Genomic DNA, 16608 nt, shown 5'->3' with positions numbered 1-16608 from the left:
CAGGGAACAATCAGAAGTTTAATTGCTGAAAGAAGAAATGAATGTTGCTTTGATTTGGGAACTTGTTATGCCTCATCTCAGGATACGTTTCCCAACTCTCTTTCCCTCTGTTTTCCCTCCTCAGTGCAGCAGCCACTCACTGCTGAAGCTGAAGAAAAGTGATTTATTCCTTTGCTTCTCTGTGTTTTCCTCCGTCTGGGAAGGCATGTAGTGGGTCATCCCCTAGTCTGGGGGCAGAAGGGGCAACTTTGATGGGCCCAGAGGCCAGTGCTTCAGTAAAAAGTAACTTTCTAAATAATATTAAAATATTAATCCAGCATGGCCAGAAAAGGAATTTTTTTTAATATTACAGTTCTCGGAAATCCCCAACCAACACAGTTACAGTACTCTAATAGTTTCCTGATATCTCTCTAGCACTGTTGTGCCTTTGGTGATTTTCAGGATGTCCTGTGAATTGTTCTTTTGTTGATTTCTAAATATTTTGATGTCTAGTCCTTGTTTGGCTTTGTTTCTTTGCATAGAGACTGACCAGCTGTTCATACAGAACCTAAGGAAATGGTTGCCATATCATGTTGGAGTTTTATTTACAACCTTGCATGCTGTCTGTCGTTTGGGTGCCTAGGAAGGATTTTTCTTGGCAGGGCTGATTATCTGCCTGTCCAGCACTAACCAATAATTTCTTCCAGCTTTTGAAATTCAGAGGGAGCCTCGCCTCTGCTGGGTTTTCTACCCCACTCTTTTATCAGTTGGTGAAAGTTGTCTGTTGACATTGATCTGTTTAGTTTGTTACTAGTATGTGTGCAGTAAAGAAAGCAGTATACACAAGGCTTTAATTTTAAACAATTGGAAGTAAAGAAACTTTTTTATTCTTTAATCTACAAATGTCTCTGGGTGATTCATTCAGACTTTAAGTACCAGTTAATAAGAAAAGAGTGGACTCTGGAGAACCTGGAGCTATTCTCCCCTTTGAATCTCCGTACTTCTACTGCGTAGCAAAAGAGAATTTTGACAGAAATTCAAAACTCTGTAACACATAATGCCATACAGTACATGTTTTGGATGATCTGAAAGTTCTGATTCAAGGTGTGCATCCATGCCCCACACTGCACCAGCAGCCTGAAAGAAAAACCTAGTCATCCATGTCTGTTTTCTCCCTCCTCTGGTCCCATGCAGGCTGCTTTGCCCCCTAGGTCTCTGACCTCAGATTGAGAAAAGCGGTAAAGTGATACAGTAACAGGTTTCAACTGAAAATAGGTTCATTGGATCTCGAAAGCGGAAAAGTGGAAAATCCAGTCTCATTGGATGCTCGCCAGCATCAGGTGTGGAACGCAGCAGCATAGGTTGGAAGGAATACATTTCCAAGGGCCACTTCTGATGTTAAGAGGTGCTTGTGGGTAGCCTTGTTAATTGGTATATTGAATCACTTGTGAGTGTTTGTGTATTGTGGTAGTTGGCGCCGGAGAGCCTCTGCCTTGTTCACAGGGACTTGGCTAAGCGTAGAACTTGAAGGTTCAACTACTGCCTTGCATCCCTACTTACCACCCCCACCCGCATGACAGCTGCATCACAATAAAAGGGAACTTGAGCCTCATTCCATTGCAGTTATAAAGAAACCTTATGCCTCTCTCTTTTTTTTTTGCAAAAAGAAATTAAGTACAAGTTACTCCCTAAGTAGTTGCTTTGGAGGTATAGCCGTTTGTGCTGGAGTGATACTGTAGGTTGGATTTCTCCAAATTTAGAATTATTTGTTCCTTTTGGAGAATAATTACGTGATTTGATGACAGCGACACTGGCAATTTTCTTTGAGAAATATTCCTTTCTAATTAGTTGGAATGCTGCTTTCTCTCTCTCTCTCTCTCTCTCTCTCTCTCTCTCTCTCTCTCTCTCTGTGTGTGTGTGTGTGTGTGTGTGTGTGTGTACAGTATTTGCAGTTCCCAAGTTTTGCTGCTTCTTTTGATTTATGTCTGTATTAATTGGAATGACCCTCCCTATTAGGTTTTTGATTAGCAAGCATAAATCAAATACATTGTGGATTTTATTTTTTATTTTGCAAGTGCAACTTTAATTTGGTGAATGGATTGGTAAAGAAAATAAAAAAGCCAGGCCAGCTCGTGTGTTGTGCTTTTGTGCAGTTTTATGTGTGGGAGAATAAATTATTTTTTCCCCTTCCATTTTTTAATTCTCAAAGGTATTCCCCGTGCCTTTACATTGCATACGGTGTGCAGAAATAGGTAACCAGAATTACCGACGGAAAGGTATTTGTTTAATTTGAAAGATTCTTCATTGGCTCTTGAGTCTCTGCTCTTTAGCTTATTGTGCAAAATACCTTTTTGTCTTCAGACAGACAGAAGTACGTCTGAAGAAGTGGACTTGTCCACGAAAGCTCACATTAAAATATAACCGTCTTTAACGTGCCACGAGGTTTTTGTCTATTAAAATGTTTTTTTTGTTTCTTTGGGTTTTGCCTGATACGCTTGCACAGACTTAACACGACGGAGAGAGAACAGGAAAGAGGCAAGCACCAAAGCCCTGATTCTTAAGTGACCAGGATTCACTCCAGTGGTCAGCTGGAGTGGGAAAGAGTTTAAGGAACAGAGAAGCTGCAAGTAACAGGTTTTTTTTCAGCCGAACTGGTGGAGCAGACGGACTCCCCTTGCCTTCATCCCTCTGCTGCAGCCAAGCAGAATGAGTCCTGCCAAGCAAGAGGAAACTGTCTCCTCCTCAGAGCCGGTGATGTGCTTTACTTGCCCCCCCCTCCCCGTCTCTACCTGTGCATTGATGGAAAGGCTTCTGCCAGATGGCAGTTTGAAGATTGCGAGTTTAAAGAGAAAAAGGACTAAGGCAGGGGCAGGAACTAAGGTTTATAAAATGATGCACCGTGCCGAGAATGTTTCTCCTTATTCTCTGGTGCTAGAATAGCTGACGCTATTGCATTGCGATCGAACTGGAGCCTCCCACGCTGAGGATTTCTTCCAACCGTGCTTAATTAAAGCACCAAATTAGCTCCCTTATAATGCAGCGGTAGTTGCTAGCTTAGATGACTTTTAAAGCGGGTAACTGCCGTGTTAAGAGTTTGTCCAAGCACTCCGCTATCTGGTATGTTTTCCTCTGCCCCTTTTTGAATTAAAAAAAAAAGCATTTTAACAGGAATGTATTGGCTATGAATTCCTGTGTGGGTGGCTAGATGACCTTTAGGGCGCCATACAGCTTTACAGTTCTGTGATGCTGTGAGAAAAGAAGGATTGAGCAAGGGGTGAGGAACTGCCATCTTCCAGAGGTTGATGGACTCCCGACACCTACCAGCCCCATCAACATAGTCTGTAACCAGGAATGATGGGAGTTGTAGTCTAGCACCACTTGAAGGCCTGCACGTTCCTTTCTCCAGTATTAAACATGTTTGTGAAGGACCAGGAGGAGAGGTCCATTAATAGCCAAGGCTTTCTTGGTAGGTGATCCTAAAGCTGTTGAATTTTCTGCCATGGGAGTCTAGGCTCCATGTTGTCCCTCTGCTGGCAGGTAAATGCATGTTCAGATCTGCTTTGGGCAGGTGACTAGCAGCTGTTACCGGTTTGGTCCTATACACTTGTGTATTTTTAAGCTGTATTTGTAATTTGGTATTTAATTGTTTGGATGGTTGGTTTTGCTTTTTTTAAATTGTATTCTTCCTTTTGTTGTTACACGCTGCCAAACTTATGGTGGACTTACGGCCTTTGTTTGGAGTGATTCTTCCTTTTCGGGTATCCAAAGGGCTGTTATCTCCCACACAAGCCTGCTTGGGCTGTGAAAAGCCCTTTTCTCTGTGCCCTCATCAAAATGCATTTAGTGTGGACCCAAGAGAGGCATTTTTAGATGGCTATGGATCTCCCTCCCATTATAAAGTCTGCCCACTTCTTATTGTTCATCTGTCAGATTCTGATCAGGCAGGTTTTTAGCAGCTGAATGAGGCTTTTACTCCTCATTTCTTTGTGCTGTTTCCCTTTTTATTATTTTTATTTTTATTTTGTTTTCAATGTATTTCTAAATAATCTTTGAATGCTATAATTTGCTTGTGTTTTAGCATTATAACCCTTTGCTTGTTTTATCAGTACCTGCTCTTATCTGTTTCTATCTGTCTCAAAGACAGAAACATATTTTATGTAATGTTATTGCAAGCCATGCTAATCACATTTTAGGGAGAAAGGCAGGATTGAAATCCAGTAAACAAACAAACAAATGGACATGCATACGCACAGTGGCAAAATGGAGCCTCCACGTTTTGAGGCAGTCTGTCTTTGAGTACCAAATGTGGGCAGGCAACAAAAAGAATATCATTATAAAAATCCCAGAATCAACAGTTGAAACCTGAGACTGGTCAAAGAATCACAGAATAATTGAGTTGGAAGAGGCTTGTAAGGTCATCAAGTCCAACCCCTGCTCAGTGCAGGAATCCACATCAAAGCATCTCATGCATGTTCATCTTGTCCCTGGATTTCTAGAGTAAATGGACCTTTGGTTTGATTCAAAAAAGGTGCTGGTAGCTTGTGGTTTTCTTAACACTTAGCAGCCTTTCCTTCTATGAAGCCACCTAGCTGACAAAGGGGCATTTTGTATTGCTGCTTTCACTCTCCTGTCTCTTTTAAAATTGTTCTCCCCGCTACTGATTTAACTTTTATTTTTCAATTGCCTTGCTCCCCCTTCGAAAAAAAAAAGTCCTATTTAAAATTCCCACAAGCTGTTCTAAGACCTGAGAAAGTAACTGTGTGGGAAGTGATAAAACCTCACTTGCCCCAGAAAGCAGTTGTTTGAGTCAGCTTTTACAGTTCATGGAAATGAATACCCGTCCCATTATCGAAAAGCTTTGTTCGGTAACGTGGATCTGTCTTCCGGGCTCTGCTCCATCTTGTACATTGGGCCAAGTTTGGCCCTTTTCGGGGAGCGAGCACAATTAAAACCTGCATGGTAAGGAAGAAGCTCAAGTACAGTTGCTGGAAGCATTATTTGATGGTACTGTGTGTGGCTGCTAGGCTTAGTGATTGGCTGCATCTCATCAACGTCTGTATCTTGATGAGTCTCAAAACCATCCTCTAGATCAGTGGTCCCCAACCTTGGGCCTCCAGATGTTATTGGACTACAACTCCCAGAAGCCTTCACCACCACCTCTGCTGGCTAGGATTTCTGGGAAATGAAGTCCAAGAACATCTGGAGGCCCGTGGTTGGGGACCACTGCTCTAGATCAGTGTTTCCCAACCTTGAATCTCCAGATGTTCTTGGACTAAATCTCCCAGAAGTCATCCCCACTCGCTGTGTTGGCCAGGATTTCTGGGAATTGCAGTGCAAGAACATCAGAAGATCCAAGATTGGGAACCACTGCTCTGTATGTTGAACTAACTATTGCAGGTGGGGCTTGAAGAAATGCTAATAAAATTAAGACGTATCTTTCCATTCCTGTCGACGAGTGACATTGGCTGAGCCGAGCTGCTTGGAAAAGTTACTCCTTAGCAGATTCTGGGAATTTTAGTGCAAAGAAGGAATTTTTGGAAGCAATAATGCTCAGTACTGTTAGCCAAGTCATCTCTTTCACCCCCTTTTAAATGTGAATTTAAAATACAGTGAGTAAATAGCCTGTGGCTTTCTCTTGATTTGCCATTTCCACTCATGACTGCTTTCTGGCACCATTTTAATGCTTTAATTCTCCCCTTGACAGGTGAAACTTGTCCGCTACATTGGCATACAGCTGCAGTGTAAGTTGAGTGTCCCCCTAAATGACAGGACGGTCGAGTTGAACAGCTACCCAAGGCTTAGCGACTGGCTGTATCTCGTCAACGTGAGAAAAGACATCATCCAGGTAAGGTGACTGGGCTGCATGTTTGACAACTTTTGGTCTCTTAAGTGTAAAAAATTCTCCCTACCTACTCTCTCCATAGTGAGCCTAAACTTTTAAATCTCTGCTATGTCTCCTACTAGCTGGTGGGATGGCTCAGGGGTTTAGATACCTGGCTGAGCAGCTGGAGGGTGGGAGTTTGAATCCCTACTGAGAAAAGAGCCAGCCTGGGTGGCCTTGGGCAAGCTGCACAGTCTCAAGACACCTCCAGAAGAAGGGAAGGGGAAACCACATCTATTGATGGGGTGGGTGGGTGGGGGTGGGGGCTGTTGCATCTTTTGAAAGAACTTCTCTCCTACCACTTCCCCTAAATATTTGTCTTTGTAGGAATGAGACCTCACTCCTGAGCGCCTCTATCACACGTATGCATTTAAACAAAACAAAAGCAAAGCAAAATAAATAAGTGAGCTCCTTAAATTCCACTAGTGGACTGAAAGATTTGCATGCTGGTTTTCTTACTTAGCATAAAACTTGGCAGAACCACCCTGTTGTTTTGGCCTATCATACCTCCTTGGGTGTGCTGGAAAAGGAAGAAAAAAAAGGTGGGTGTGTTTGTGTGTGCAGGAATTCTTTTGATTTACAGCCACTTTATCTTACCCCTGCAGGGACGATGATGTCACTTCCTTATCTCCTCCACCACGTCTGTCACGATTTAATTCATTTTGTTACATAGGGCGCTAAAAATCTGAGAACTTTGCCAGAGCCACCAGAGAAGGTGTCATGAGCAGGGATTTTTAGCCCCTTAATGTGTAACAGTCAGTACAGTAATGTGCCAGGCTTAAAATATGTACGAAGACCATAAGGGACGATGGCTTTCTCACCTCTGGAAGCTATAGAGTGGTTGGAAAAAAAGTCATTTAAATTTTGCAGAGGGTCAGAAAGCTTGCTTGCGAGTTCCAGGGTCAAGCTTGGCATGAGACAGAGATGTTGACTCCTGAGTCCCATGTGGGATGTCAAAGCCTTTGGTTCCAGGTCTTGAATCCCAAGCCTGAAGTCTTAAGTCCCGATTAAAAACAAGCTTTTTGCCCTCAGCAAAAGGGAGGGATATGTGGGTTGTGAGTTGCAAGTCGAGTCCAAATCATTGACAAACAAATCCCAAGTTGAATCGAAACCGAGTTGCTGTTGTGATTTGGGTCCAACTTGATAGCAGGTCCCGCGTATCAGGCCCCCATTCTTGATATGCGATAACAACTCTTAGACCCTAGGTCTCTTTTACTTTTCTTTTGCTCCTTTTTTTTTTTTTTAACTTCTGATCCACAGGGACAAACTTGCTCCCAGGGAATTGATATGCACTTTTTTGTTACGGTCATTAGCAGGTGTGGGGGGGAAGCTGCAAAAATTGACCAGGCCTGTTGGAGGGGGTGACGACCAGTGGTGACATCACGGCTTTGGAACACAATCGTACAGTATTCCTTTGGGGGGGGGTGGTATCCGAAAGTAACTTTTTCTGCCCCTCCAAATCATACAGTACATGTTCCTGGTTTAAGAGCCGGGGAAACTTGGCCTGCTTTCTGCACCCTTTTTATTGTCGTTTGGAATCGCGCTGAAGATTTGAGGTTTAAAAACACGGGAGAGTGTGATCAAGGTTCGAGAGCAGTGGGTAACTGCTTGCTTATGTGCATTTGTTTCTTTTATTTAATGCATGTCGCGTGCCTCTTTTTTTTTTAAATTGTAAGAAGCCTAGAAAAGATTGACATGAACTGCCATGCACTGTGTGCTTCAGCTAAGCTTCTGCTGTTGCTGGGGAGAGAATTGTTTAGTTTTGTAGCATTTTGATCCTTGTCTGGCAAACAGGCAGTAAAAAAGCCAGTGCATCAGCAAAATGCATAAGATGTTATCTCCATCTCCTTCTTAACCCTCCCCTTTTACACTTTCCAGTGGAAAAAAATCAACTTGTTTGTCAGTGCTTTTTCCATGACTGTCATGACCCCTATTTTGTTGTGATTGAGCCATTCAAGAGCATTAAAAATCGTTCCTGAGTGTAGAATTTAAGATCTTGCGATGCCCTTCTTTGTTTTTGTTTCTGGGTACTTAAAAAAAAAAGGATAGGAAACAAATTTCTAGCCCTGAAGCCTTTAGAAACAGGCTTGAAAACATGAAAGCAATGCTTTGTAAAGTCCAGAAAACTGGTTGGGGGGGGGAAGTTTTGTAGTAAAACAAGTTTTGTGGTTTCTTTGTTTTTTTAAAAAAATGATGGCGTATGGGTTCCAAAATCCCAGCGTCATTACTGGACTGACACTAATATTTATTAGGACAAGCATGACTCCCCAAAAGCATAACACTGGGTGCAGCCTTTCAGGGTCACAAGGGCCTAGTGTTAAAAAAAAAAGGCAGTGGGGTGGGATGAGAAACAGGGAAAGGGAAGGAGAGGAAAGACAAACGGAAAGAGCTTGCTTTTTTTACCCCTTATTTCTCTTTATCTGCTTTTCTGCACATTTTCCCCTTTACATTTTGATTTGACCTAAGGATTCACTCTAGTGTGGATTAGGGGTTTTGTTTGGGGTTAAACCGCAGAAGCCTCTGTGCTGCAGGGTCAGAAGACCAGCAGTCGTAAGGTCGAATCCACGCTAGGGAGTGAGTGCCCATCGCTTGTCCCAGCTCCTGCCAACCTAGCGGTTCGAAAGCATCTAAATGCGAGTAGATACCGTAAATAAGTACCACCACGGTGGGAAGGTAAACGGTGTTCCGTGCCTAATCGTGCTGGCTGCATGACCACAGAAACTGTCTACGGACAAACGCTGGTTCTATGGCTTGGAGACAGGGATGAGCACCGCGCCCTAGAGTTGGACATGACTGGACTAAATGTCAAGGGGAACCTTTACCTTTACCTTATCAGTCAATATGCTTGCTTCTGCATCCTGGATTGGTTATAGGTTCCAACTTCTTCTGACGTAATGGCCTCCATGTTGTTGCCTTATACTGAGAGTTTTTCTTCCGTTAGTAAAACAAATGTTCAGGGCGGCTTACACATGCATATATTAGAAATACAGTATAAAACACAAGAGTAACAGGCGTTCAGATCTAAATAGAACTCTGTAAGAACAGCAGCAGAGACCGAGGAGATGAAATGAAAGGCGTATGGAAATTCAAGTCTCTCCTAGTGCTAAGATGGCATCAGTAAGGGTGCCAAGCAAACTTCCCCAGGGAAAGCATTCCAAAACCAGGATACCACCACTGAGAAGGTTCGTCCCCATCAACTGCAGCTCAGATGGAGAGTGCTAAAGATCACAGGCTCTAAAATTATACAGTGTAGACAGTAAATTGGTTATCACAGCTTGATACCACTTTATCTGCTTTTCTGCTATTATACATAGCCCTTCTGTTATTTTCTGTTTATGATAATTTAGGGGAAGAACAAGGGGGTGAGGGGAAACCTGGTGTGTCCCAGTGGTAGAGTTACTTATGGCATGCCAGAAGGTCATAGGTAAGGTCAGTTGGATGTAGCACAATCACACTTCTAGAGAAACCAGGAATAGAAGTAGAGTGAGTTGTTATCATAAAAACCTACAACTCCAGACTTCTGCATTGCTGGTCGATAACCATAATTCTGGTATGGTTGCTTCAACACTTGACAGCACTATAATATGTTCAGCTGTGTATGTGTGTGTGTGTGTTAGTTAATTGAATGTAGTTCCCAGCTTCCTTCTGCAATATTCATTAAAGCTCTTGCATGTGTTCAGATCTGGATTAACCCATGCTGCTGTGCTGATGTAGCTAAGGACTGTTCAACATTAAAAAAAAACAAAAAAAACAACAGTTCTCTTACGTGCCAAAAAGATTTAATCAAAGAGGGTAGGGGTTTGTTTGTGGATGGCCTTTCCTCTAGGTTAGAAAGACAATAAACCAGAGAAACCTGATGGAAAGCAGTTAGAAAATATTCCTCTTTCTTACTGCAGGGTTAAAGTTTTTGGGAGGGGATTCACCGTTGGGACATACCTCCCCTACCAGAGTGTGGGTCTCAGCAAGTGCTTACGATGTACCTGCTCTGAGATTTGTGCTATAGTTCTAGGACCGATGGTTTTCCATAAAACTTCCACATCGGTTTCAGCTCTAACGTTGATATGTAGTTAGGGGGGGTTTCTAGGATTGCTCAAGTTCGCAGAAAACCAAAATACAAGGAAGAAGAAAAGCAGAAAAGCAGTAGCAGCCGCCACCATCCTTGAGGTATGCATCCCTATGTCAGTCTCCTAACAGTCTCATTCCCCACAATTGAGGAATGCAAAGGGGGAAGCTGTCTTAGGATGTCCAGAGACTTTTGGTACCTTATCTCTATTATTGCAGTCATTATGAAAGTGTGGAAATCAGCAGGTAACACAGAAATTGTTAGGGTGTCCAGTGGCATCAGCATGATATGCCCATAGTTCCCTAGGCGCTGGCCAGTATACTTCTTTGGCTGATTATTTGGAACCTGTCTTGGGCTAGCTGGTTTTTCATGAGACAAACATGGCTTTTTTAAAAATGAAACTGCATGCATATAAAACTTCTGTCTCTTCTGACCACTCGGTATGGCTATGAATCTGGTTGTGAGTGACTCTAAAATGTAGCGCGACACCTAAAATTCTGACCCTCATATTGTTGATGGAAAGAATGCCACCAACCCCACATTTTTCTGCTTCATGCTCCATCTGAAGAGTGCCAGGCCAGGCCTTTGACTTCAACGAAGTGGAATATCTTGTAAATTGATATCTTCGTTGCTTCTGTCTCCTGTAGAATCTAAAGCTCCATTTTATTTTCTTGGCTGTCAGAGTGCATGGACCTCCCAATTGGCCCAGTTTTGGGACTCTTTGCTTGAACCCCTGCTTTTATGCTATCTTCTCCTGGGGAACTCAAAAGTGCACCTCATTTGTAACTTTTCGGGGGAAGATCCTATGAAGCTAGTGCCCAACAAAGAACTTGGACATGTGAAGACATCCTTTTGTATGTAGATAGTTTCATTAAGCAATGTATAGGGAACATGCTGAGATCATGAGCTGCAAAAGTGGGATGGCAGCTCTAGGAATCTTTTATGGGCCATGCTGACTGGGATGTTCTAGGAATTATAGTCCAGGTCTTGAAGAGGTATGGAGCGTGCTGTTTCTCCCACCCACCCCCTCTATGTTGGATTCATTTTAGTTTGTTTTTAAGCTGACATGTTCTATTACTCGTGTATATTTCCTGTTTTTAAATTTGTGTGCTAGAATTTCACTTACTGACCAAGTTGAAAGTATGACTGTACAATGCATAATGGATAAATGTGTTTGCTAGAATGTTGGAAAGGGTTAGAAAGGGTCAGGAAATTACTCCCTTCCCCCTTAAATTCCTGCAGAGTGTCATAGCGAGAATACATATTGAGTCAGAGCACAGTTACAATAGAGGGGGGAAAACCACTCGTTTTTGAATTGGGTTTTGTATATTTTAAATTGATTTTTTTTAAAAAGCGACTACACACATGTGGAGGCACAGATCATTTTGACACAGAAGAATCATTTTATTTTTATAAGAATCAAGGTATTTTACTCTTCCATCAGATGGCTTCATTTGAATCAGTTCAGCATACGTGAATGCCTCTGCCAGTGTAAATTGAGTCTGTGGGGTTTGCCACTCACTCTTTGCCACCCCTTCTGTGTGCATGAGTAGGTCTCTCCCCCCTTCCCAAGACTAGTCATGTTTCTAGTCAGTTTCAGCTCCTTCTCTGTGTCTCCTTCCTTCCAAGTTTAGGAGAGTCCATCTAGTCAAAAAGTCTCTGGTCATTTTCAGTCATCCCGTTTCCCCCTTGCTAGTCCTCTTTCTCCACTCCCTCTGTGTGTGCCTGTGTCAGGTTGCAGGGAAACCTCTGCTTTAATTTCCCCCCTATCATTCTACTATAGTGCTATTCCAGATTGCGAGAAATAATTTTTGCACCAGCTAGGACCTGTGAGATGCAGCCGGTGCAAAGGTGGGCAGGTGCAGGACAAAGCCTCAAATACAATTACTGTATTTTAAAAGCCTATGTAGCCCCTTTTACTGATATACAACACCGCTTAAAAATGGATTAAAAGTTTTCTGAAGATGATACACACACCAACACAAAAAAACACATGAATACCGCATGACTTTGAATCAAATTCAAAGAACTCTGATCCATCACTCAGTTTATTTCATTAGTGTTAATCGCACTCTGAGATGCAATAAAGCCACCATCATTTCTGACATCAGTCCATTCATTTCCACACAACTTTAGCATTGTATTTGGTCTCTAAGATGTTCTGTGCCCCCTGCCTACCAGTTACCCCAGTGATCTTGTGTGGCCGTTTTCCTTTGAGAGTCTTGCAAATGCCTTGATGGAAATAAATGCCTGGTTTATCAGTACCTACCGGGACGTGGTGGCGCTGTGGGCTAAACCGCAGAAGCCTGTGCTGCAGGGTCAGAAGACAGTCGTAAGATCGAATCCACGCAACGGAGTGAGCTCCCGTCGCCTGTCCCAGCTCCCGCCAACCTAGCAGTTCGAAAGCATGCAAATGCGAGTAGATAAATAGGTACCATCTCGGTGGGAAGGTAAACAGCGTTCCGTGCCTAAATCACACTGGCCATGTGACCACGGAAAGATTGTCTTCGGACAGACGCTGGCTCTATGGCTTGAAGAGCGGGATGAGCGCCGCCCCCTAGAGTCGGACACGACTGGACAAAAATTGTCAAGGGGAACCTTTACCTTTTTATTATCAGTCCCTGATGGGTGGTACATTTGCTTGGAAATATTTTCCTGGATTCTGTTTGGACATGTGGAAGGTGCAATTCTAACTCAGTAGCACAGAGTTTCGTTGGGAATGTCTGGGTTGATGCCAAGAGATAATTTTTCCATCATCAAGAGTACTTTGGAATTTGCTATGGGAAAAGTATGTTGATGTAAAAAACACTATCTAAGTGTGGAATGAAACGTGAGGTGGGGAGGCAGTATGTGCAGTCTATAGAAATGTTATATACTGTACATATTTGAAACAAGGTTTGGGAAGCTTAATTTTGTGGTAGCTCTGCTGACTAGGGATCCTGGGAATTGTCCCCCCAAAAAAAGTAACATTTCCAGGTTCTTTGGGTTGAATGAGTAGAGTGAGAGAATGTGTGTGTTTCTCTCTTCTGACTCGTAGATGAGACATTGGGTGAAGCTATTGGGCAAGGAACACTATGGAAAAGCTCTACTTGCAACTGATCTCTTCTTAGCTCTTATATGCTTGAAAAAGATACCTGTTTCCCCTGTAGTATCCCTGTTATTAAGAGTCTCATAAAACCCATATTAATAAGAGTCTCACCACCCTCAGCAGATGGAAAAATACAGGGAGACTCAAACACGCCTCTGCAGAAGGTGAGTTCTGCCAAGAATGCAGTATGGGGCATAAAGAGTTAAAAATCTTGCATACTCTGCCCCATCCCCTAAAACAGTGGTTGCCAACCTTGGTTCCCGGGATGTTCTTGAACTAAATCTCCCAGAACCCTTCACCACTAGATGTGCTGGCCAGGATTTCTGGAAGTTGTAGTCCATGAACACCTGGGGACCCATGCTTGGGAACCACTGCTAAACCATATCATCTTGATCTTCTTGATCTGTCCATCTTTTCCCCCCAGTGGTTCTTTTATAGCTTTGAACCCCTTTGCCCAAATCAGACAGCAGAGACCCAAGAGACACAAAATCACCCTGAGATGCTGCTTCCAATGTTCTTTATTAAGACTAATAGGACCTGCAATGAAGTAGAGTGCTCCTGGTTAGCCAGCCAGCCTGCTGACCATGCCGTTTTGCAAGGAGGCTCCATTCTGTTCTCCCTCTTCCCACTATCCAACCCCTTTGCTCTGACCATCAATATTTTATGGACACTGAGCATATGCAATCCTAACGGAATTGCTTCTGAGGTTCTTTCTACCTGGATTTTTAAAAAATTTCCTAACAAGGGTTTTGTTTCTGTACTTCTGCTAATTTTTCCTCCACAAGCTATTGATACTTGCTTGTGCGTGGATGGTGTCCCTTTTCACTAACTGAGTCCCGTTTTAACTGAGTGTTCACAACTCAGAGAACGAGTTTCCTGTAATTATATATGACATTGCAGGGAATTTTTATATGCGGTGGCAAAGATCTGATGGCATAATCTATATCCAGTGGTATACCACATCATTCAACACCAGTAATTTTCCTCCTCTCCCTTTCCTCCTCCAACCCTCTGTGGTGTCAGATCCTCTGCCAGTGAATTCTGGAGTGGATTGTAAGGATGCACTCCTCTCTTGTGGCAGGCAGGAGGAAGAAGAAGGTGCCATCAATTTTGGCAGAAGCAGTGGGACGCAGCAAAAGCTGCAGACTCTAGGATGCTGATGTATATTTTTTATAAACACACCCAGAGTTGACAGGACCAACCTTGAGCAGCAATTTGGGGAACGCAAGAGATTGAGTGAAAGTGATCCAGGTTCTTTCTAGGGGTCTTCTTTTCGCTGGTGCAAAGGTCCCCCAGATGTTCTTGAACTCTCAGAAGCCTTCACAATTAGTTGTGCTGGCCAGGATTTCTGGGAGTTGCAGTCCAATGACATCTGGGTAGCTACAGCGGGAGACCCTATTTTGAGTCCGCCCCTTCCCACTGCAATATCCTGTGTCTCATAAACTTTGAACAAAAGGAAGAGTTTTTGGTCTACGCTGCTGGACAGGGTATAGTGCAGAGCTGTTAGCAATGCCTCTGTTGTTTCTCATGTGAGATTGAAGAGACCAAGCTCCAGGCGCATAAGCATCCTCCTCTTTTTAAAATCTACTAAACCAGGAGTGTCCAACCTTTCACCTTCCCTGGGTCACAATAGAAGATGAAAATTTGGTTTGGGCCGCACATAAATTTGGTTTGTGCCGCATGGGGGGGCAGCCCTAGCCGTCCTCCACAGCCCCGCTCCAAGCGCGCTTACTGGCAGCTATGATCTCAGACAGCAGAGGCTGCCAGCTTCGACTCTGGCAGCTTTATGGGGCTGGGAGGGAGTCCACCTATTGACGGGGACGGCACAATGCAGTCACACAGCCCCCCCTGTCCCCTCCCCTCCCACTCCTTCCTTCCCTCTCTCCCCCTCTACCGTTGTGACGTGCCCCGGCTGCAAGCGCCGGCAGTGTAACTTGAAACTTTGGAATTTCTTTTAAAATAAAAAATTGCACTGGGCCGCATTACGAGCTGACCTGGGCCGCATGCGGTCCTCGGACCGCAGGTTGGAGAAACCTGTACTAAACGCTGGAGGATACAAACATCACTCCTGTAATAGAATCATAGAATAACTGAGTCGGAAGGGGCCTACAAGGCCATCAAATCCAACCCTCAGCTCAAGGCAAGAATCCAAGTCAAAAGCAGATCTGTAGAACCATAGAATAGTTGAGTTGGAAGGGGCCAACCTTCATTCCCAAAACAAATGAACTGCAAGTGCCTTTTCCCGGCATAATCATGGAAAATCAGGATGCCTTTATGTTCCTCATCTGCTCAGGCAATTCCAAAAATAAATCTGCCAAGCAGGGTAGCTTGGAAGGCCTCAGGACCACCCCTCTTTTCATAAATAGCCTGTCGGCTACAATTTAAAATATCTGCTGACTCCACTGATCCAACAGAGGAGATTCTCTTTCCCTGGTTGGCTTGCTTTTATTCCCCCTGTCCAGTCCTGCTCTCAGACTGTGAGGAAGTCTGGGTTGTTATAGCTGTGGTTGGATGGTATTATTTTCCCCCCCTTTAAAAAAAATTGAACCTGGAAAGCCTTCGTTGAAAACAAGACGAATGAAAGCTCGTCAAATCCTTTAGTTCAAGGGAGAGATTACTGCAGTAACAATGCAGTGTTTATGGAGCTGGGCCGTAGCGAAAACTCCAGCGGGCATAAACGGCAGCCAGCCCGTCATCCTGCGGAGCGTGAGAGGCCTCGACTGCCCAGAGATCACGGTTCCTGAGGTAGGTAAGCGACCAGCACCCTGTCGTAGTTTCCCCATCCGTAGAAAAAATAACCATAATTTTTTTTAAAAAAGGCTCTAGGGAGGTCGGTTTCCTTTCTACCTACCTTTCACAAGCCCCAAAGTACCATGTGAACTTAGAATTAAACGTAACGGACTGAAAGGAGGGACTCTAAGAATTAATGTACCTGTTCACCAGAGTTTGGATTGCTAATTTCTAAGAAGCCACCTGTTTCTGGGTTTTTATTTTATGTTCTTTTTTTAAAAAAAATTCACAACTGTTACCCATGTTTACCCTTGTTGCATATGTCCGTTGTATTGCTTGATGGGGTTTTTTTGTTAATTAAAAAAGGATATCCTTAAGATTGATTAATGAATGGCACAGAAGCTGAAAAAGCCATGTCAAAATGACTCCAAAAATGACCCTTAAAAGTAATTTTTCAATTAGAAAATGTGACTTCTCACACCCATGAAGCACCACAGAGCCTCCTATAATGAAAAGGTTATTAGCAACTATAAAAGGCCAGTCTCCTCATTATAATTAACACACATATTATTCTACCATTGTTATTAATGACAGAGGTTCTTACAGCCTGACAGCACAAGCTTCAGTGGAATATACTTGTATACCAAAGCAACTATCAATGCACTGTTGAATATCCATTGACTTTCTTACCCATCAACCAACCACAGATCTGTTTTGATGCCACATATAATTATTTGCCATGTTGTATCTCTCTCTTATTATGAGGAAGTGGACTTGTCCATGAAAGCTCATATTAAAATATAATGCTAGTCTTCAAGGTGATTTTTTGGGGGGTCTTTTTAATTTGTCCTTTTATTTTTAATATTT

At 43.2% G+C, this 16608-nt stretch overlaps 1 protein-coding gene across 1 annotated transcript in view; it reads left to right on the top strand.

Moving 5' to 3' along the window:
* KSR1 (kinase suppressor of ras 1) overlaps positions 1-16608 on the top strand; it is a 95432-nt gene that overhangs the window by 38368 nt on the left and 40456 nt on the right. The window contains exon 2 of the mRNA XM_020786925.3: positions 5684-5824. Coding sequence (XP_020642584.3) covers positions 5684-5824 — 141 coding nt within the window. The remainder of the gene's footprint in view (positions 1-5683; positions 5825-16608) is intronic.

Source organism: Pogona vitticeps, chromosome 7, assembly GCF_051106095.1.
Source record: "Pogona vitticeps strain Pit_001003342236 chromosome 7, PviZW2.1, whole genome shotgun sequence".
NCBI classification, from domain to species: domain Eukaryota; kingdom Metazoa; phylum Chordata; class Lepidosauria; order Squamata; family Agamidae; genus Pogona; species Pogona vitticeps.
This window is presented reverse-complemented; position numbering and strand designations above follow the sequence as displayed.